This window comes from Ctenocephalides felis, unplaced genomic scaffold, assembly GCF_003426905.1.
Source record: "Ctenocephalides felis isolate EL2017-DRISC unplaced genomic scaffold, ASM342690v1 CF-g0.4_SCAFFOLD_01492, whole genome shotgun sequence".
NCBI lineage: Eukaryota > Metazoa > Arthropoda > Insecta > Siphonaptera > Pulicidae > Ctenocephalides > Ctenocephalides felis.
The window spans coordinates 6094374-6117799 of record NW_020537646.1 but is presented as its reverse complement, the minus strand read 5'-3'; the positions used below and the strand labels follow the sequence as shown (position 1 = coordinate 6117799).

Here is a 23426-nt window from a genome sequence, read left to right as displayed (position 1 = left end):
TTTCATCAATGGATTTAACTTTAAAAAGGAGTTCACTCCATGATAGAAAAACTTGCTGAAAATATGATCTCAAAGATTTAGTTTATGCATCATTCACTATGCAATATGGATATAGAAATAAGTACTGTGCTAGTGATTAGTATATACAATGTTGTCAATTTTGGAATCAACTGTAAATATTGCTCCAAATATGTATTATTGTAGCTCTATGATTTATTAATCATATTTTTTCAGTCCAAAGAACGCAGTAGAGAACATGTTTTCTTGATGCTATGGATTGCCTTTCAAGAAGTCAACGTGGTTTATTAGAAAATGGTATTGAGCAAGCCAAAAAAATGCTTACAGTTATATTTAGGCAGACACAAACTACTCTTGAAACACATCAAGTTATGTCTGCTGGTCCTTTTCTTTACTTAATCCTGGATGAGGTAAGGAGTTTGCAACATGTTCCCATTATTTCAAAATATAATCACCTTTATACTTTAATATAAAAATATTACAGGAAAGTCCTTATTTTTCGAATCCTTATGGTCTTATAATGTTAGCACAATTTGCATTGCGAGGGCATGTAGCTGTTTCAAGAAGTAGGAGGGCAAATGCACTTCCATTAATAGCTTGTGCTCCTTTGCAATTACATGATACTGCAATGGGACAGAGGACTGATAATGAACTAAAGGTAGCAAAATTTAAAACATATTTAATTTAGAAAAAGCATTTTTAGTTATCACACAATAATTTTAGGCAATGTCTTCTCAAGAAATGGAACTTTACGGAATGTGTTTAATGGTGGGATTGCCACCTGTATGTGAAGATTCCCCTAAAAAGTTAGTATAATTATGTCATATCACTCAAACAGTCTTTAAATATGTATTTTCGAAATTTCAGTTTCTTTGGAAAGGCATTTGAACAAGCAGCTCACAAATCACAAATATTAGCATTCTCAGACTTTTTTGATACTTCAATAGTTAAAATTAAATACTCTGACCGAACTAAATTTCTAGATGCTTTAACAGCTCTTCTCAGTTAATATTAATAGTTTAAATATTACTAATAAAATTGTACATTGTTTTATCAATTATGTAAGTTATGGACATTTTATTATTGCAGTGCAAAAACCATTGAAATCGTTAAGAATCACTAAGTGCTTTAATTATGTAGCTAATCGTAGGTATTTATTTATAAAATTATGTTAATTAATGTAAAAATGTGTGAAATATATTTTATATAAAAAAGATCTTCACATTGTTTATTTATATATTTAATTTGAAAGCAAATTCAGTTAGTCATTTAAAATAATCAACCCTTCAATAATAAATTAATTCGATAAAAAAAACTTTTTTCCATCTTTGAAACTGAGAATCTATGTACATCAAAATTTTCATTTATTTTTAATTTTAGATTCAGTTATATTAAGCAAAAAAACTTGTCAATCACCGTAAAAAATTCTAAGCAGTCATGCCCCAAAAACAAATGATATAACCAAAATAATTTGGCTACTCTTTTAACATTACACATTAAAAAAAATTTCAATGTTTAAGTATCTGTGTATTATATCGAAATATAATAAAGTACTTGAACATAGTTTACAGTTTTACTTTAGTATTTTAATTAATAAAAAATTCTAAAAACAACTTGCATGACATAAAAATGAGTAATTTAACGCCCATGGCAGCTCTGAACGAGCTAATGATGCAAAAGAAAGCACCTGTGCCCCTTTACGAACTTATTGAAGATGGAATACCGTTGCCAGGATATAAGTATTTCGTAAAAGCTGCCAATATAATAGCAGTAGGAACTGGGCGAAATAAAAAGGAAGCCAAGCATAATGGAGCAGCTATCGTCCTCAAGCTGCTTGCTTTGAAAGGTGTCGAACACAGGTAAAGTACAATTGAAACAAATTTTATTTGACATCTTGGATAATGTCATTTTGATTTCTGTGCAGACAACGCGGCGGGGATTTAGAAGGTCGTAACATTCGTAAGCTAGAAAGCAGCGTTGGGGCCCTGACGGCTTATCTTCGGCTGCACGACATTCCGCAAGCCACGTACGACATAAGCGTTAGTGGGCCTGCTCACGACCCCATTTTTACCGTAAGGTGTAGCGCTTTTAAGTATCATAGCGTAGCCTTCAGCGCACAGAAAAAACGAGCAAAGCAGCAGGCCTCTGCAGATCTATTAGAGGTAACAATAATTTGATCACAATTTGAATTTGGGTTTCATAGCGGGGCTATTGGTCAGGACTTTGTCATTTTAACGAGAAAGATTTGAACAGTAGTGACTTTAGTTTTCAATTGAAAATTCAGGTAGCAATATGTTCAGGTAGCAAGAGAAAATATACTTTAAGCAGCATTCAAAAAAGTAATCTGTGTCAGTGAAATTCTAATGATAAAATGCATCAAATAGAGATACGCCAAAATTTGGGTTGCTTTCTGCAAAAGCCGCTAAAGCCTTAAGTTCTGATCAGTTGTTTAAATAAAAATATAAAAAAGAATGATATATAGCATTTCAATTACCTATAAATTTATTTTTTCAGGTGTTGTCCTCGGTGCTTCCAGACACAACAACACCAACAATAGGGCAGCTTAAAGGTTCGACCAGAAATGCCGTACGACGTCGGAACAAATACAATACTTATTATAATACTCATCATTTTTAAAATATATTGACTTTCAACTTATAAACGAAACTTCGAAATGAAACATATTTAATACTCAATGACTAAAACCAGTCAATGAGTGAAACCCTCGCACATGTAAATACCATTTTTATCATAGTAATGCTTTGTATGAAAGTGTTTTAATAACTTATTATTGGATGATTATTATTTTTAAATTTTTGATTGTTAATTTTTGTTTGAAAATTGGCAATAAATCTATGCCATGTTGTGAACCAAAGCAATCTTGTTTCAATGATGTGAATGAGACGCGGTTAGGTTCTACAAAGTAGTAAATTTATTTATAACATTAATCTAGGTTTTAAGAATACGCACTAAAGTTAAATTATTTAAAAAATTGTAGAGGTTCGTAGTACATAATTGCTCTGCAAATGGCACTGCTTGGATTACCCAAATCTATAAGTGAAAAATTTAATTCGTTTAGAATAGAGATTAAGTTCATATAAAACGTATATACTTAAATGAATCTGTCAATCTAATTATTCATTACGAAATTATAATTACTTATGAGAATAATATAAGATTTGTTTAATTTTGTTTGTTGTTCACCCACGGCGAAATATTGAAATTCCCACGTTCCCGATACTTAAGTAAAATAAAATTTTAAAAACAAAATAAGTCGATGGATGTGCAATACGTTTAGTTTTGCCCCCTATTTATTTTTTTTGTATGGCACAGTAAAAAAAATATTTGATATTGGATAAGAAAAAGAAAAAAATATCCAAAAACAATAATTAACTTAATAATTTAATTTAATAAATATTTTACCTGTCATCATTGTTTTAGACCTGGTTATAACATCGGGTCTTTTCGCACCTTTGCCTTCAAGCATTCGAGATAAAACATGCCGCAATTGATCAGCCGCCGTTCCGCGTGATGTGATCGCTAAATCCTCTAACATTTCATGTGAATAACCCTGATAAAATATTAATTGTTATACCTGAATATTATTATCAAATACATGTATAAATCAGCACTTAAAACCAAGATAATTATTATTTACTGAGGCGTAGCGTGCCTTTCTACGACTTATTACGCCGTACAATCATGTTCATTGATGATTCTACATAGTACTACGATTTACTACGTCGTACTATGATAGTACTACGACTTACTACGTCGTACTATGATAGTACAATCATGTTCATTGATCATTCTACATAGTACTACGATTTACTACGTCGTACTATGATAGTACTACGACTTACTACGTCGTACTATGATAGTACAATCACTTTCATTGATCATTCTACATAATACTACGACTTACTACGTCGTACTATGATAGTACAATCATGTTCATTGATGATTCTACATAGTACTACGATTTACTACGTCGTACTATGATAGTACTACGACTTACTACGTCGTACTATGATAGTACAATCATGTTCATTGATCATTCTACATAGTACTACGATTTACTACGTCGTACTATGATAGTACTACGACTTACTACGTCGTACTATGATAGTACAATCACTTTCATTGATCATTCTACATAATACTACGACTTACTACGTCGTACTATGATAGTACAATCATGTTCATTGATGATTCTACATAGTACTACGATTTACTACGTCGTACTATGATAGTACTACGACTTACTACGTCGTACTATGATAGTACAATCATGTTCATTGATCATTCTACATAGTACTACGATTTACTACGTCGTACTATGATAGTACTACGACTTACTACGTCGTACTATGATAGTACAATCACTTTCATTGATCATTCTACATAATACTACGACTTACTACGTCGTACTATGATAGTACAATCATGTTCATTGATGATTCTACATAGTACTACGATTTACTACGTCGTACTATGATAGTACTACGACTTACTACGTCGTACTATGATAGTACAATCATGTTCATTGATCATTCTTCATAGTACTACGATAAACTACGTCGTACTATGATAGTACAATCACTTTCATTGATCATTCTACATAGTACTACGACTTACTACGTCGTACTATGATAGTACAATCATGTTCATTGATGATTCTACATAGTACTACGATTTACTACGTCGTACTATGATAGTACTACGACTTACTACGTCGTACTATGATAGTACAATCACTTTCATTGATCATTCTACATAGCACTACGACTTTCTACGTCGTACTATGATAGTACAATCATGTTCATTGTCATTTTACATAGTACTACGACTTACTACGTCGTACTATGATAGTACAATCATGTTCATTGATGATTCTACATAGTACTACGACTTACTACGGCATACTATGATAGTACAATCATGTTCATTGATGAGTCTACATAGTACTACGACTTACTACGCCGTACTATGATAGTACAATCACGTTCATTGATTATTCTATATAGTACTACGACTTACTACGTCGCACTATAATAGTACGATCATTTTCATTGATGATTCCTCATCGTACTACGAGAAGTTTTCTCACAAATTAAAAAAATCATAAAATTACAAGAATTTTCCACTTACTGCATAATTTTGGAGATTTTGCGTCTTCGCATCCCTTTTCATAAGATCATACAGCATCAACATTTCCACATAAGCCTTCGTAGGTGGTATTCTTTTCTTTCTCAAGAAAGGTGATGCATCTCGTTCCTGATCTGCATCTAGCTCTTCATAATCTTCATAGTTCTTTAAGAAATTTCCTATAGCATCAAATTCATTTTCTTCAAAATCGCTAAAAGCAAATTCATCATTTCGTGTTTCACTGATTTGTTCATGTAAATCTCGATGAATTTTTGGAAGATATTGAAGATAGTTATCGTCATATGTAGCATCTAAATTGGATGTCGAATGAAGAATAGTTCGGTCATCTTTATTTGGTGGCTTTTCAGGTGCGAAATATCCTGGTTTGTGAGGCTTTGTTGGGGGTGGAACTGAAAATAGAATAAACAATAAAAAATAACAATGAGTTTTATGTTATATATTACATTATTACCATTACCTGGTTTTGAGGTTGAAGTGGGCACTTGTCCAGCAGAAATAGGTCTTCGTGTAGTTGTTGGCCCTTCGAATTCGTATGGCAACATTTCAGACAAATGTTGCAGAATCTGCATAGCAGCTGGAAGATAATTGTCGGATAGCTGCAGGGCATCAGTGCGCTCTGCAAGTGCACTCAGGGGCATTGGGACCAGGAAACTGGCCTGGATCTAATGAAAACGAATGATAATATAAATTGTGATATAAATAGAATAAATGTCAGTTATACAGCTAATTATGTTATGAAATGTAGATTATGTTGTGAAATATAGTAATATTGGGCATTAAATCATATATGATTTGTAACTAACAATCATTTGTAAGAGCAATTTCTAAGTTACTTATATTGTGAAATATAACATGAAATTGTAAAATATAGGTAATAATGTTGCAAAATATCGCTCAAAATACAGTATAATTATATTGGACATTAAATATTTTTTGAAGCTGATCATAGGATAATTTTGTCAAAATTGGGGTTTAAAGCAAAAAAATTGAGAAATAAATGTACGGTAGTAAATACTAGTATCAAATTTATTAATATTTTTTGAATTATAAAAAAATATTTAATAAAATTGAAATTCGATTGTATATTTATAATATATTTAAATCTCGAATTCAGTGTTGTTATAAGAGTTGCTGTTAAAACGTAGGTTCCAATGATTGCTACATCAATATCAATAATTTAATTATTTATTTATACTTGTTTCGGCACTAGATATGAGTTATCATTCAGCCGGAGTAAATATTTAAAATCTAAAAATTTATTAAACAGCGAATCATTATTAATTACAGAACTTCTTTATAAAAAAACATGGTTACAACAAAAAATTGTATATGAACGACGTATCATTTAATTTTGCTTAAAAATGACTAAAAAATTTAGTGAAATTATAAAATTGAATTGCTTTCTATTTGGTACATAATATCAATATATTAAATACTGTTATCAATTGTATATGTGTTATTGATTCTAGCATTTGATTCGCAAAGTGTGTCGTATCGTGTCTGCTCATATATTCTATTCTTATTACAGTAGGTACTGACCTGGCCCAAAATGATCCATCCCAAAGTCGCCTCAAGCAACATCATCACTTATAACATATGTATCACTGATATATAAATTTGTTGGCAAAATAAATCACTGATTTATGCCAAATCGCAGTTTCTCCGACGGTTAGGTTACGTTATGTATTGCACTCACGTCCAGCACTGAACCGCTCCGAAACAACCGCGTTTGAAAAAAAAAATATTCTTTCACAATTCAAACAGTGATTCCGTTAAGAGGCAAGAATGATGATTATTTTGAGATCCGATATCTAAGTTTTTACTTCGCTTTGTCAATACGAAGACATACGAATCCGATCCAAAACTGGTTTGTCCAGCAGCTCTGGTTTGTAGGACTTTGTCATTGTATGGTAATTCGATTTATATACATTAATAAAACCATAATGTTCGTCGTCGATAGGCATACATGGCTAACAGAACAAGTTCGGAGGACAATGAACTGTCTTTAAGACACAAGATCATAAACGTTCTTAAGAGCGACATAAAAAGTGCGATGAAGACTATGTTGACAGGCACGTTTATTTTGAAACGACCAGCACCGGCAACATCGACTAGGCGAGGGATAAAAAAGCGAGGAATGCAATGAGCAAAAATTTATAAATCATTTCAATAAACCAGATATTGCAATAGTACGTTAAGTTTAAATAAAGTAGCAGAATTTAAAAAAAAAACACACAAATTCTATGGTAATTCAAAAAATGAAATTGATCATGAGGTCTTAGACTCGCATCTAAGAGGTACCAGGACGGAATTCCGACACAGTGTGCAAAAAAGTTGATATGAGTAAAAATTGTATTTGCATATTGAACAACATATTCACATATTAATAAAAATATTTCAGCATTGATATGTTGCAATACCATTGAATAGAATGAAAATGAAAAAAATGTAGTAAGTAATAAAGGCCAGAGTAATAGTAAAGGCCAGTAAAAATAAGTCTATTATTATTGTGTTCATAATATACGTACATCCAAATAATTAAAATCCGATACTAAATCAAGTTATGCAAATTCATGAACTCTAAATGTTTTTCTGAAATTAATCAACTTGAGGTCAATGACTAACTTCGACCAAAATATTATCATCATGTCATTCTACATTTTTTACCTTCCCGAAGACAAACTTCAAATCCGATACGGTAATTTAAGTTTTCTCAACGTTTCAAGTCATTCTGAATCGTTTGATACCGATATTGCAAAATTTAAGTGTTTGTAAGCTGAAATTTGACTTTTCGTCAAGGTTTACCCAAAAACTGCTGCACCGATTTAAAAAATTACAAAGCCTTTGATGAAACTCAACTTCGCTAAAGACTTTTTTTCATAATTAGCAGATATGTCTAAAAATTTTCCATCAGATCAACAATAGGTCTGAAATCTGAATATTTAATTTTTCTATAACAAATCGGAAAAACCAGTTTATATATTGCAATAGTACCTGCAGATTTTTACTAATGAGTTGATCTACATTAATGAGAAAAATGTCATACAAGGACAAATATAACAAGGTTTGATAAATGGATAATTTTGCAATTATAAGTTTCAAAATATTTTTCCTTTATATTTCCAATCAAAATGTATCATTTGTATTAGATTCATTCTAATAATAAAAATAGAGAGAGGTCAGCCGTTGGGTTGTTTCCTAAAAAGCGACGTTGAAGAAAATTTAACTGAACAGCTCGCAGAAGTTCTGAAAGATGCTCCAAAATAATAAAATTGCCTTAAGGAAACTGTGATCGCGGAAACTAGAAATTGAAATTATAACAAATTGTATTTCTGTCAAAAATAATCTTCTTATTCAGGTAGTTATTAAAAACGTAAAATTATACTATAAATATTTTTAGATTCAGATTTTTCTTGTACGAAATAATTTAAAAATTTTCAGAGATCTAATATGCCGTTGTTTTGATTAATCATATAAAAAGCATTGAGCAAATTAGAATAATATATTTTTTTATATTTTTTTACGTACTATAATGAATAAGTAGGTGATTTACCTTACACATTCGCATTGCTCAACAACCCGCATAATAACAATACCGATAACAACAATATTTATATAAAATGAAACCTAAAACACTAACTCATTTCCAAATGCAATTTCAGTCGCAAAGTGTCACATAAAATTCAATAATAAATTAATATTTAATTAATGGTATTTTATTACATGTGAATGGCATAAATCACAACTCGTAATGTTGCTACCAGGATCATGTTTGATTTGTGTGATTTTGGTGAGATTATTTATGATTTGTATTGAGAAATTGAGATTTGTTCGACATTTTTATAGCATGTTTATTGTCGATAAGCTTAGTTTATGAGATCAATTGAAAATACTGCAAACGATCCGAATTGTATAAGTATTGAAGTGAAATTTGTTATTTGAGAAATATTGTTCAGCCATATTGTGTTATTTAGTCATAGAATATTAATTTATTTTATTTATGTAAATATTTCAATTGTACCAAGAAAATGCGAAAAAGGTTTAGTATTTTCATAAAAAAATTAAATGTAAAATAAATGTATTGGTTTAGAAAATTACATTAATAATAAGTTGTGATATAATGGCTATGAACTAATTCCTTAAACAACATTGTTGGTCCTGGATGTTATACCAGTAAACACTATTTTTCTAATGGCTTTTAAATTTGTGAAATTGGTACATTTGGTTTTCAGAAAATGTTGACTAAAAGCGAAGATATACATACTTTTTCAATATGGGTGTCAAACAAATCAAAAATACTTGAAATCTTAAAATATAATATCAGCCTCTGGCGAAAACAAACTTCTTCAACAAGTTAATCAAACATATACACCAAAGCAATAAATGTATTGCTATATATTGCTAGTTTTAAATATAGTAATTATACTTGAAGCCTATTTTTTACTAGTTTTTTCCTACTCTTTTTAGATTTGGCAACCCTCAATTTCGGAGCAAGCTCTTCCAACAAACAACACCAGAAGTATAGCAACTACTGCCTACATTGCCTCAAACGCCATAAGAGAATGGTTCGATAACTTTTCACAAGGATTAAATAGAATCGGTTTCAATAATAATAATAGTAATGATGGTCCTTCGAATGTTGCAGAATTTAGTCACGATTATTTAACGGCCGACAGATTGGCCAGCTGGTTGAGAGATCATACGAAGTTCTTCTCATATTTAAGGGACAAAGCTAATTTGTTCCATTTGCAAAAAATTATGAAGATTTCTGGTGCAGCCTCAAATCTAATTCCATCGACGGCTAAGGTTATGCCTGATGTTCGAGTTAGTAATGGGACTAATTCGACTAGTGTTTAATAAAAATATTTAACAATATAATAATATATTTAATTTCGTTTGCAATAGTCGTAAAAAATTGCTTTACCAACAACTCTTTTTAAAAAATAAATAAACATTAAACTATTAAATATTGTTGTAAAGGAGATTTCTGATATTTTACCTAATTTAAGTTGATTTTTTAATTTTATTAATTTATGATAAATATTATTTAACTTCATTTCTGCAGCACCTCAATGTACAAAACAAATAATAGTATTTTACGAAGTTGTCGCTTCGAATAGAGCGCTAAAATTACACAAAATATATAACATTGTAAAAATGAAGTCATTTTTAAATTTGATCTATTTAAGTGAAATTAATATTATTTTATAATATGACAATTTCTTAATTATATCACAAAAATACAAATCCAAACATACTTACAAATATACAATTAACATTTATCACCATAACGCTTTAATAACATGTAACTTACATATAACTTTTTATATGAATTATGTAAAATGAAACGTTCTTCTTTTAAAAATATTCGGTTAATATTGTATTTTTACTTTATTCTAATTAATTGCAATATGTTTCAACTTATAAGTTGCAAAAGAAAAATATCTCAAACGCAATAAAACTGGAGTTTTTTTTTCATATATACTGCAACTACACGAACCTTAACGTTATGTTTAAAGTTATAAGTTTATGGTATTATATAAAACATTTCACATCTACAATCATCTAATTCTTGTAAATAATTTACTTTATAACTATTTATACAAATAATTTATGAACTAGGTCAAAATAAAAACCAATACAAAAGTTTTATAATTCAAAGTTTCACTCACTGTATAATAAATGGAAAAATAAAGGTCGTACGGAAATGTAGAATTGTAAATGTAGAATCTTTTTTAAATAGTTTTTTATTTTTATATTAAAATCACTATATTTTCTATAAATAATAAGTGGCTTAAATCGGCGCGTATCCAAATTACAAGCTTTATTCTAAACCAGATTTATTTTTATTTTATTAAGTATAATAACTATTTGTCCGTTATTATTATATTAACACGTAGTAGATAGATATATCGAATACAGGATTACTTGATAAATAATTCAATTTATGATTATATAATAATAATAATTCGTAGAAAGATATTTCTTATTTCAAATGTAACAATTTACATTGCTGTGCTTTCTTTGCCTTCAATTTGTGTGTTTTCCTCTTGTAGAGTATATATGCCAGACAAACTTATGGCTGGTACGTCACCTAACATTTCGGGAAGCTGGTGCATGTATCGATCAGTTTCTGTATCGAAAAAGCCCCGTGGTCAAGATTTTGCCTCATGTTTCAATCTGTGAACAATTTCTTCGTGCATAACATTGAAGCACATAGCAGTCAGAGCCATTCCGGCTAAAATATAGCCGGAACAAAACCACGTGGTGAACGTTGATTCATCTTGAATCATATCGCCAAAACCAACGGTGCTCAATGACATGAAGCAAAAATATAATCCGTCAATGAATGACCAGCCTTCGAGTTTGAGAAGCGAGAGAGCGCCTAGGCATATGTAGCCACTCATGGCTCCCAGGCAGAGCAATACTGGTGCGAGCAGGCTCAGGCCGCTCAGCTCGGGCGGCGAGGTGACGCTGTGGTCTTGCAAATAGAATGGTTCTTGTAATCCTAAACGCTCTTTACGCATTCTGCGCTCCTTGTCGGCCATTTGGCGCTCATCGTAACAGCAATATCCACAATTGGAACAAAGACAACAGCACAGGGCTCGGGAGAACACACCACGAGCGACCCTCGACAACAGACCGCCGGCACTTGACAAGTAGAGTAAGGTTAAGGGGATGCCGACGCTCGCGTAGGCCAAAGTCACCGCACGGCCCAATGACGTCCGCGGTGCTACGTTACCGTAGCCTGTTGGAAATTTAACGATACATGAGGGAAACAATCGATATGCCAATTGAAAGCCAATAATAAAACAACAAATGAATAAAGCACTACCTAAACATCCACTGAAGATATTGATATAAGGTTAATTTAAAAACAAAATCGGATAACGCACGTAATAAACATAGTAAACCGCATGCAACGAGCAACAAAAATATATTAAACCAAAATGCCTAAATCGCATAAGTATAAGATATATAAATCACACCATTCAAAGTTTTCTATAATAATTAATTCAACTTACCGATAGTTGTCAAAACTGTCAAAGAATAGAGAAAAGCTCTTGCAAAAGTCCATTCATAATCACTTTGTACATGAGTTGAAACTGATACAACTTGCGAGTGAGATTGCGAATTGGATGGATCTAAATCCTCCGATAACTTCTTTACAAGCTCTTCTTGGAATCTGGAAATAGTTAATAAAAAATAACATTAGATATCAAATATAGCTCATCAAAATTTCTGAATTGCCAAGATGTGGTATTCCGAGAAAAATGTTACTTTATGTACAATGTAAGTGGAAATAAATATACGCCAGATTTTAGAATGCACTATAATCACGTCTTTAAAAAAGTTATCATAAATCGCAATAAATGTGAAATTTTGCATAAAATATGCGCATAAACTTAATTTATAAAAAGAGCTTAAAAAATTTATTTTGCACTTAAAAGTAATAAAAAATATTGTTAATTCTAATGTAGCATTCTTACTTCAAAAATAATAGTGGTATGAAACAATTTAATATTTGAATTTATAGCAACTATTATTCCTTAATATTTAATTTGATATCTCGTTTGGCATATATAACAAAAATTTAATATATTTACCTGGCTATTTCAAGAGCTGCCAACCTTGTCCAGTTTTCTCTGTAAAGAATATTTAATGAGACTGTTATATCCCAAATATTTTCTACTGTCCTGGCTCGAGCTTCCGCGTTGCTTCGGCTCCATTGTGCAATTGTTTGGTTTAGTGCCAACGACGATTTCAAGCTTTTACCTAATAACAACATAAATGCATTCTATTTAAGTAATGGCTATTTATCTTAATAACAATGTAATCTTCATTCCGTTTGTTTTAGATAGGTGAAAAAATAATTAGCAAAATGTAATGGTTAAAACAAAATAATTCTCTAATGTATTTGAAGAGTTCCAACGAGTAATTTAATAAAAAAAACTTCGGAATAAAATACATCGTATTCTAAAAAATCTGAATTCTTACCAGTATTCGGTCTCGTGACAGCCGCAGATGCAAGTGATCTCTGAGGAGCAATTGCAGCATCTCCTTCTATGGCCAAGAATATGAACGATCCTATAAAAGAAAATAGAATTATTTTATATATTACATAAATTTTTAAAATAGAGCAAAATATATACAAAATCTCATATAAATGTACAACGCAAATATGAACCGATACTATGTATATGATTTATTCAATAGCAATCTCAAAATAGAGTACCAAATTCTCTGTTCCAACCGCGCAAGAAGAAGTTTACTATTATTATTATTATTACAAAAGTAGCAGAACATTGCAATTATTTCTTAGCTTACAATAGTAGAAAGTAATTTAAGGCAAGTTGAAATTACACATTTTGCAATGGCATAAATATAAGTTAAGCGCATCGCAAATTTACGCCAAGAAAATGTACTCATTACATATTTATTATTCTGAAGAGACCATAAACAAGAAGCCACAACTTCGTACGAGCTTTCGCCCATGAGTAATTCCATTTAAGCTAGGGACAAACTTGTGGCAAAATAAACACATACACATAGACATATATATATATATATATATATATATATATATATATACAACCATTCTAAGTGCAAATGTTGCAGGCGGTGGATTCAATTTTCAGGTAAATTAATACAAACTTTGTGGTGCTATCACCTTGCGCATTTGCATGCTGAAAATAACTACTGCAATATTTTTGAACAAACTAAACAAAGTGTGTAAAAAATGAAGAAGGCTATAGAACATTCTCGAAAAAATAGTAAATTGATTGTTATTAGAAATTTTCATGTTCGCTTATATAAAGGCTATGTGAAATCAATTATATTAAAACCAAATTAGACCAAATTAGACCAAAAGTACTTTTTGAAAATTTGATATTGTTATTTTGTTTCATTTTTATTTATAGTTCTAAAAATGCAAAAATTTTGACTGAATAGTTTTTGCTACTTCTCTATTTTTTATACATTTTAAACTGCAAACACAACTTAAAGGTAAAAGTTTCAAAAGGCAACGCAATGGTTGTTCTATTTATATTTGATATATTTTATATTAGATTTTTTTCATCAATATTTTTAAGAAATGTATAACACTACTGCTCGATATCAGATTTATTCTGGGATTTCGTGATTTTGAAACCATGCGGTTATTACAGAGCTACAAAGCACCTAAAAACTCTCGATCATAAGTTCTTTCTTCTAAAATTTTAAATGCCTTTCTTTAAACTTCTTCAAATCAAAAAATGTAGATATTATTCATTTCATTGATTTATATATATATATATATATATAATATGTAAATATAATGTATAGAAATGATCTAATAATTTTAGTTGAAATAATAAAATTATAAGTATATAATAAACTTTATATAATATAACATATATATATATATATATATATATATATATATATATATATATATATATATATTTACGTATCATTAACATTAAATTTATTTGGGCCACATATAACCGATCTCAAATTCAAATTTTATTTAATTTTTTGGAATGACGTGTTTAATTATCTGGAGTTTACTAATATTAATTTTTGGAAAAAAATGTTGTTACTTTGTAATTATTTAACTGTACAAATATAACGGACAGATTCGTGCAACTTATTATCGAATAACATATGATGCAGTCCTGAAGATAATATTGCAATAATAACCGTTATTCTCGCCAAGATCCGATGAGCAAACAAAATAAATCGACAAAATCAAAAGGAATAAAATACTGTATCTTTTGGAGTTCAAGTTAGTATTCGATATAATTTTCGCACGTGCAGATGTAAAATGATTTTAAATATGAAAACTTTCCACCAGAAATTTTGTTCGTGATAGAATGCATAAAAAATAATTGATAAAGCTTCTGAAAAACTATAAATGATCGTTCAGTTTAAGGTGATTTTTAATCATTCGAAAAGTTGCCGGAGAAGTGGATGGACAAATTTAAATTAAATCGATAGTGGTAAAAAAAATTATAATGAGCAGTAATGCAATGTATTGCCCGTCTAATACAGCGACGGGAGCGGCGGGACAATTATTTACAATGTTATTACAAAGTGTAATGGCATCTCCTTGCAATCTTACTAGTAAATGGCCTGAAGATTGGGGAGAACATTTAAATACAGGTGAAAAAAAAATTTAATCAAATAATACATAGAAAGATAAAAAAACTCGCAAATTGAAGAAATATTAATCGAATAGCAAAGGTATCTATATAGCAATGGTATATATAATAGCAAATGTATATAGATTCTGTAGGTAACTGTCTAAAAATAATGTAGTATAATATGAAATTTTATTGAAATGATTTTTATGTATATTCCAACTATTATATGATTATATTAAAAATAATATCAAAATATAATTTAAAATTGCATCCAATTTTATGACTAATGTGAAAAAAGTTCATATCGAACATTGACATTATTTATTATTCCATAAAATTTTATCTGCACGTTAAAGTTTTTAATATGATTTTATAGGTCATTGTATGTCATATTTTGTAAAAAAAGAATTTTATTTGCGATATAATTTAAATATTTTTTTTAGACTTTCCAGTGTACGATTTTATAGTGGTGGGTGCAGGTTCTGCAGGATCAGTTTTGGCCCATCGTCTTGCAGAAAATAAAAAATGGCAAATTTTACTAATTGAAGCTGGTGGAAATCCTCCTATCACTTCTGAGGCAAGAATACTTTCAATAAACAATAATTGATAATAAATTATTTAATAATTAAACTCGTTATTCGACACTATATTATAAATGACTTCTTAAAGATTTTTCAGTTTCTAACTGAAGGCATAAATTCGATGAATAATTACTTCACGAAATTAAAAGCAGAAGCAATGAGATTATTTATTTGGTTCAGCTGTTAATTGTTTGACTTAAGTATAATATTATCTGAATATATAATTATCAGCATATGAATAAACAAATGTAGTCCATATTTTTACATCATCAGGTTAAGGTGCTAGATTAGTTATTTTTATATTATATTTATTTAAATTTCATATTTTATAGATCCCTTCAATGTTCTTCTCTACCCAAAAGACCGATATGGATTGGGGGTATTACACAGAACCCAGCGATCGATATTGTTTAGGGTTCCGTAACCAAAGTTGTTACTGGCCAAGAGGCAAAACTCTCGGTGGAACTTCCGCCATGAATGCAATGGTTTACATTCGAGGAAACAGAAAAGACTACCATGCTTGGTCATCAGCAGGCAATGAAGGTTGGAGCTATGACGAAGTTATTCCATTCTTCAAGAAATCAGAAGACATGCGTGCTCCTCAAGTTTTGGATCAAGACTATGGACAATTTCACAATACCTTTGGTGATTTAAAAGTTGATAACTATTATGATCCTGATACAAAACTGAAACATTCTTTATTAAGGCTGGAGGTGAAATGGGTTTACCCTTAGTTGATGATATCAATTCAGATACAAAAGTAGGAATAACGATACTTCAAGGAACCATAGATCACGGCACAAGGTGCAGTTCGGCAAAAGCATTTTTAACTCACGAACAAAAAAATTTGCACGTTGTTAAACATGCTTTAGCAACAAATATTGTGATTAATCAACAAAGCAATTGGGCCATAGGTGTAAAATTCAAACGCAAAGGTAAAAGTTATACAGCTTGGAGTACTAAAGAAGTAATATCAAGTGCTGGAAGCATCAATACCCCACAATTGCTTATGTTAAGTGGAATTGGCCCAAAAGACCATTTACGTGAATTGGGTATACCACTTGTAGCAGATTTGCCAGTTGGAGAAAATTTACAAGACCATCTATTTCTTCCAATTTGGGTCTTGCTTAAAAAATCAAATCAAAGTATTTCAAAAAAACAAGAAATTAATGCTATTTATGATTACTTCATGAATCATGACGGTCCTTTATCTGGTGTCGATATAACAAATGTGGGAGGTTTTTTCAATACCGACGAGCCTTACTCATTTTACCCAAACACGCAGCTGCATTTTGTTCTCACTCCAAACAATGATGACAGCGGATTGCCGTTAATAATAGATTGTTTTGGTTATGTTGATGAAATAGGACAAACTTTAATAAAAGCTAATAAACAAGGTGATACTCTCCTAACGATGTTAAGCATTTTGAATCCAAAATCGAAAGGTTATATAAAGTTACAAAGTAAGGATTCCAATCAACATCCTAAAATTTATCCAAACTACTTGGACGATCCTGATGATATGCATGTAGCCCTCAATGCGGTCAAATTTATGGAGAATTTTGTTAAAACAGAAGCTATGCGAGAGTTAGGTGCTGAAATTATAGATTTGAACATACCAAACTGTACCAATTTACCAACATTTAGTCAAGAATATTGGAGATGTTTCATTCACAACACGGCAACTACTGAATATCATCCATCCGGCACTGCTAAAATGGGCCCTGTCGAGGATAAATCCTCGGTAGTCGATTCAAGATTGAGGGTTCATAAAGTTAAAGGATTACGTGTCGTAGATGCTAGCATAATGCCGAATATTGTCAGTGGTAATTTAAATGCTCCTACTATTATGATAGGAGAAAAGGCAGCTGCTATGATCAAGGAAGATTGGCAGGCAAATTAACCACAGGCTTACGTAAATCATACCAATTACTTTATATAATGTAATTATATCAGAAATGTAATATATTATAAAACTATCCACTTACCTAGTAACGTGTAGGCCAACAATAAAGCACAAATGCCAAAATTAGTCAGCAATCCTCCCCACAAGGCGCTGTTCTTCACGCGACCCAAACATTTTGTGCAGGAGCTCTGGTCTCCTCGGCTGTCGGCGCTGTCCAGGCCGCAGCTTGGATTTTGTTTGATGCCACCCATATTGCCTTTTTTTGTGAATTCTGCATACGGTTTGTAACGATATTTTCCACTATCTTTTTCCATGTCACAAATCCATAGTAATTGATATCCTTCAGCGACGTATAGTTAATTGAGAATAGAATCTGAAATAAATTAAATAAATGAAATTAGTATTAATTGATAATTGTAAAATACTGATAGTTTGTTATATTTAAATTTATACACATCATGACAAAGTATAAACCAATTAATAATATTAACTGTATATTTAATGATAGTAAAAATAATTTGAATAAGTTAAACACATTTATTCACATGTAATGATAGTAATAGTTCAAGCACTAGAATTAAGACACAATATTATGATGTATACTTTAATTAAGCTAGTAAAAAAATTATTGCAATATAAATAAATTTATTATATAAAGTGCTGTTAGGAAATTAATTTAATAAATTTAAATTAGTTGTAAATTTATTCAATAACGATAAAAATAGTTATGATTTTGTTACATCTATATATTATTTATCCGTAGTAAATAGATTTGCAAAACAATTATCAATTATGTTAACTTCGTTTGTTTCTAATGACTAGTTTATTGTCTCTAATTACACTCTCCACAATATTTATCTCTATATATTATTCTTTTGTTATTCTATTCATATGTCATGATATTTACGTCGGACATAAAGACAATAAACGAGTGATTAGAGACGAACAAAGTTAACAATTATGATTTTAGTTTTCTTAACTAAAGCCTCTTTCTTTCTCAAAAAATGTATTCATTTATTTATTTATTTATTTATTAACTCAACGCCCAAGGCAATTATTTATTTATTTATTTGAAATTATTCATTTATTTTGTAATTCAGAAATATTTTTTACGTTTCGGAATATGGGATTTTGTTTACTTCAGGAACTTTGAAATTTGAAACTATTTTTTTAAAATTAAGCACTCACTAAAAATCAACATTTTATATTGAAATTTGTTTTTTTTTATAGATTTTGAATTTTGAACAATTTTAGAAAATAATTTTTAACCATCTTAAATTCATCTTTAACTCTTCTCATCTATTCAACAGAATGGCTATGAAATATGTGTTTTGTAATAAACATTATTTAAATAATTTATAATCAACAGCAATAATGATACAGTAATTTTCAGAATATATAAAGGTCGAAAGACAAAATACAAACTCTATTTTAGTTAATACATATAAAAAGCAAATTAATAAAAACGTGAGATACATAAATACTGTAATGACAATAAATCATAGATAGAGTACAGATGCTTAATTTCACAATGGCATATTATCTTTCAAGTGCAAGTGTATATAAATAACATATCACAGATATTATAATTAAATATCTTTTAACAAATTGACTTATGTGTAAGATGTTTTAATGCGCCCTCACCTATCTCAAGCTTACATCCACAGAAATTTGGTAGCACCACTAAAACTCGAAACAAACGCAGTCTTTTTCACTTATGTTTTAAACATTGAATCATACAGGTGAACAGCCACAATTATAAGTACCATCCAATTTTTATTCTAGTGTATTACATTGAAATTTTCATAAGAAAATGGCACAGAAACATCCGAATCACATTTGCGGGCAGAAGTCAATATATTGTTTGCTCATGCGCCGGAAAAAGGCGCAGGCGTGCGGCGAACGCGCCGGAAAATATCATCCCCGAATAAGTTATTCACACATTTTACATGAATTATTCTATCCCCCAAGTACGAACTTATTTGCGTACACATTTGTTATGTTTCAAAGTTGGAATTTTAATTTATGTGGAACGCATTGCGAGATGTTATAGGATCGGATTACAGATACATGGGGACGAATGATAATGGGAAAAATAGAGATTTAATAGACAAAAGTCCATAAAACTTTTGCAATGATGATAAAAAGATAATCAAAGTATTGTATATACATATTTAATATGTGTATTATAGACCAAATTTGTTGTAAATAAAAATAACCAAATTTGTTGTAAATAAAAATAACTCTAATCTCGTACTTTATTAACAGAGGTTTATGTTGCTCCAAAAAATCTCACCTTGTGTGTACCTTTATATGTGTATAACGTCCAAAATTTCGCTTTTTGTCAAAGTTTTATTGAAAATAGCTCGAATTGCTATTTTTATGTTTTATCAAGGTTTCAAATCATTATATATGGCTTGATACCAAAATTGGAAAAAGTATATGGGTATGATCGTACTTGAGCCAAAATTTGACCTTTCGTCGGTGTATTTCCCAAAAACGACTGCATCGATTTCAGAAGTTTAAAAGCCATTGAACAAAACTCAATTATATTTTTTACAGACAAGTGCAACATATCTGTCCACATTTTGGGCAAAATCCTAAAAGATTTTAAAAACTCCGAAACTGTTCTAAAGGTCTCGAAAGTTTAGAATCGTGTTGATCAATTTTTGCTAAAGATCGGCCGTGTCGTTTAATTGATTTGTTCAACAATTTTTAAGAAACTTTGTATGATTACAAAATTCGTGGTCTTAAAGAACATCCTAAAATATTAGGAACCTAAAAAATGTCAATGTTCGGAAAAATGGGTCTAAATTGCTAAACCTCAATGATGCAACTAGTTTTAGTTTGGGCAAAATAGTACACCTAGATAAAAATTCATATAATGACAAAATTTATAATATGTTATTTATGTATATAATTCATATATAATTCAATAGTGCTAAATTTTGTAGTGCTGTGTTCAAACTGCTTACGCCTAGGTAATTTTATTTAAAATGTGTGTTTAATTACATAATTTATAACATGTTATTTTTAACTTCCCGTAGGGTGAATTCTTCTCTAAAACAGCCATGCAGCATGATTGCTTTGGAAAAAAGATTTTCAGAAAAGTACAAAAAAATTCAAAGTTTTTAAAAAAGTCAAACTTCAAAAATTTCAAAATTTTCCCAGAACTTTTTTTGTAGTTTTCTTTCATTTTTGAAGATTTAAAAAAAAAATCGGTACCGTAAGTACCAGCAATTTGCCTTAAGGCCACTTGATATGCGATTAAAAAATTTAATTTTATTCTATAATGGGTATTACAGTGTCCATTCAAAAGTGGTATTCTCTATAAAAATGTATGGTTTTCAAATTTCATTTAGTTTATCGAAAACAAAATGAATAGCAAATGACGAAAAATGGGCAAATTGTAAAAATGATTGATCGGTTTGTTTGACCCGAATCGCAATTATTTCCAATTACACGCGGCGATGGTTTCGCGGAATGCTTTTTGCGCGCCCCCCATTTGGCGGGTGAGATTAATGTAATTTCTACCACATACTTCATTTAATTTTTCTCGATGGCGTTTCCAATAATGTATGAGGTTTTGTTATAATTCAATTCACGAGCTTTCCATTTAAATGGAATTCAAAACACTGGCTATATTTTAAAGTATTTTTTAAAATATATTCTGTTAATAAATTTATTTAACAAATTAAACTTTACCTTTCTTACATTAAGAATTGAACTTGGGATTGAGGGTGTTTGAGAAATCATAACTTGTATATTCATAGATACTGCAAAAAGCAAGTATCTTAAAAAATTTGTTAATTAATTTGTAATATTTTATTTTTTAATTCTCTAATACTTAAAAGAAGAATTATTTGATCGAAAAATTTTGATGATTTCACATGTGCATAAATAAATTTATCTTCAAATTAATAATATTAGTGATAGCATAGTTATCAATAAAGGCTTTTTATTTACTTTTCAAAACCATTAACAATTTGTTTCAGATAGAGCTGAATTATCATTAATTATATATAAAGTAGATATCAATAACATTTCCGTTTGTCGCCAATTTTTTTATTATAATATTCTTTTAGATATTTTTTGAAGGACGCATTCATTTAAAAGCTATAACCATTATTTTAAAAACTTATTTTGTCATGATGTACATAGCAATATCAATACCTATTTCAACGATGAAGTGGGTCAATTAGACCTGCAGGTCACATCCCAAAATAAAGGTTAATGATCTATGAATGAATTATGAAGTATATTATTGATATGTAAAATTGTAGCCAAATCAAGGACAATAGTGGTAAAATATAAAAAAATCCCTTACATCATTAAATAGCATAAATTATAAAATTTTCAATCTGGCCTTTATATTAATAATTTTATTAAATTAACTACGATTTGATTTAATTAACTATTTTTTCAGATTCAATTACCATGGCATGAATGTAATATCGCATGCACCTATGTACTATCTATTATATTTTATCGCCCAGAAAACTGATAACATTTGTTTTAAAAGGTAAAATCTTCAATTTATGCCAAAATACACAAATTCGTAATATTGATTGATAAAAAGCCTTATCAGCTTAACTTTAGCAGATAAGCAAGATAGGAATTGCAAGTAATGGCATTCCTATAATTTATATTAACCGGCTTATTAGTAATATTTGTGCTTTCGTTTAATATCAATGAATCTAATAATTAAGTTATGTGGGTAATATGAATTAATTAGAGTTTAAATTTTTAAAGGCTATTTATTCGCAGAAAATGGTGAGTAGGAACTTAAAACTTTTATAAAGCTTTTATGAAAAATACACTGTTGAAGTAGGCTTTGTAATGCATTTATAATGTTTGAAAATTTATAAATGAAATATTATTTGAAGTGTTAATATAGACCGTTGATACTTAATTTTAATACAAATTTATCATTCTTATTATTTATTGTTCTTTCTCCAAAATTTATAGAGTCAAACTACGCACAAACTAATTCTTATATATTTTCTAGAACATATTTATTTTTTAATTCTTCTATATTTCATTATAATTTCTTTTGTGATAATTTATAATTTTTTCCATTTCTGAATTAGGTGATCTATAAGCTGTTGTAAACAAAGTTTATTTCTGGTTTTCATTTTAAATAGAGCTTTTATTTCTAGTCAAAAATTGTCCATACTGAGATATAAAATTATTTCATATTAAACGTTATTAGAAACTAGAAGTGATAACCAATGATAGTAATTTAATTAAATGACACCTATATAACATTTTTACAATAGTAGTTAAAAACAATTTAAAATCCTGAGTAAATCAAATTTGATCATTAGTGATAATCCGGTATAGTATTTTTTATTAAATTATATGAGGTTAAAAGTTTAATTTGTAATATAAAAGATAAAAAACATTAATCGTAATTTATCAAGATAATCTTAACTTGTAAATTGAAGTGCTATTAATAACAATTCAACTGAAATTATAGATCTAAATATAATTTCAAGTGATTTTGAACCATGGCCAATAAATTAGAAATATGATCATAATTGCTATAATAATAAGAAATATTATTCTATATCATCGCAGTTGTAGCACTAATTAAAACCAATAATTTTATCTAATCCAACACGACCA

The 23426-nt window shown here is 29.6% G+C and overlaps 4 protein-coding genes across 4 annotated transcripts in view; 2 read left to right on the top strand and 2 right to left on the bottom strand.

The window, feature by feature from the left end:
* The window catches only part of LOC113370365 (TWiK family of potassium channels protein 18-like), a 14273-nt gene extending 13161 nt beyond the window's left edge, over positions 1-1112 (top strand). The window contains exons 6-8 of the mRNA XM_026611031.1: positions 549-676; positions 742-824; positions 886-1112. Coding sequence (XP_026466816.1) covers positions 549-676; positions 742-824; positions 886-1027 — 353 coding nt within the window. The 3' untranslated portion in view covers positions 1028-1112. The remainder of the gene's footprint in view (positions 1-548; positions 677-741; positions 825-885) is intronic.
* A 535-nt stretch (positions 1113-1647) lies between these two features.
* Positions 1648-2585, top strand: LOC113370362 (interferon-inducible double-stranded RNA-dependent protein kinase activator A homolog). Its single transcript, XM_026611028.1, has 4 exons — positions 1648-1877; positions 1943-2180; positions 2222-2357; positions 2533-2585. The coding sequence occupies exons 1-4, from the start codon at positions 1648-1650 to the stop codon at positions 2583-2585; spliced, it is 657 nt and encodes a 218-aa protein (XP_026466813.1).
* A 413-nt stretch (positions 2586-2998) lies between these two features.
* On the bottom strand, positions 2999-6768 carry LOC113370361. Its single transcript, XM_026611027.1, has 5 exons — positions 6727-6768; positions 5645-5849; positions 5170-5576; positions 3442-3589; positions 2999-3069 (listed from the first exon to the last, which is right to left on the bottom strand). Exons 1-5 carry the CDS (start codon positions 6766-6768, stop codon positions 2999-3001), a joined length of 873 nt encoding a protein of 290 aa, XP_026466812.1.
* Positions 6769-11197: 4429 nt separating this feature from the next.
* Positions 11198-18140, bottom strand: LOC113371554 (TWiK family of potassium channels protein 18-like). The gene is made up of 5 exons (XM_026612185.1): positions 17881-18140; positions 13186-13275; positions 12795-12963; positions 12213-12373; positions 11198-11935 (listed from the first exon to the last, which is right to left on the bottom strand). The coding sequence occupies exons 1-5, from the start codon at positions 18110-18112 to the stop codon at positions 11343-11345; spliced, it is 1245 nt and encodes a 414-aa protein (XP_026467970.1). The 5' UTR covers positions 18113-18140; the 3' UTR covers positions 11198-11342.
* Positions 18141-23426: the final 5286 nt, after the last annotated feature.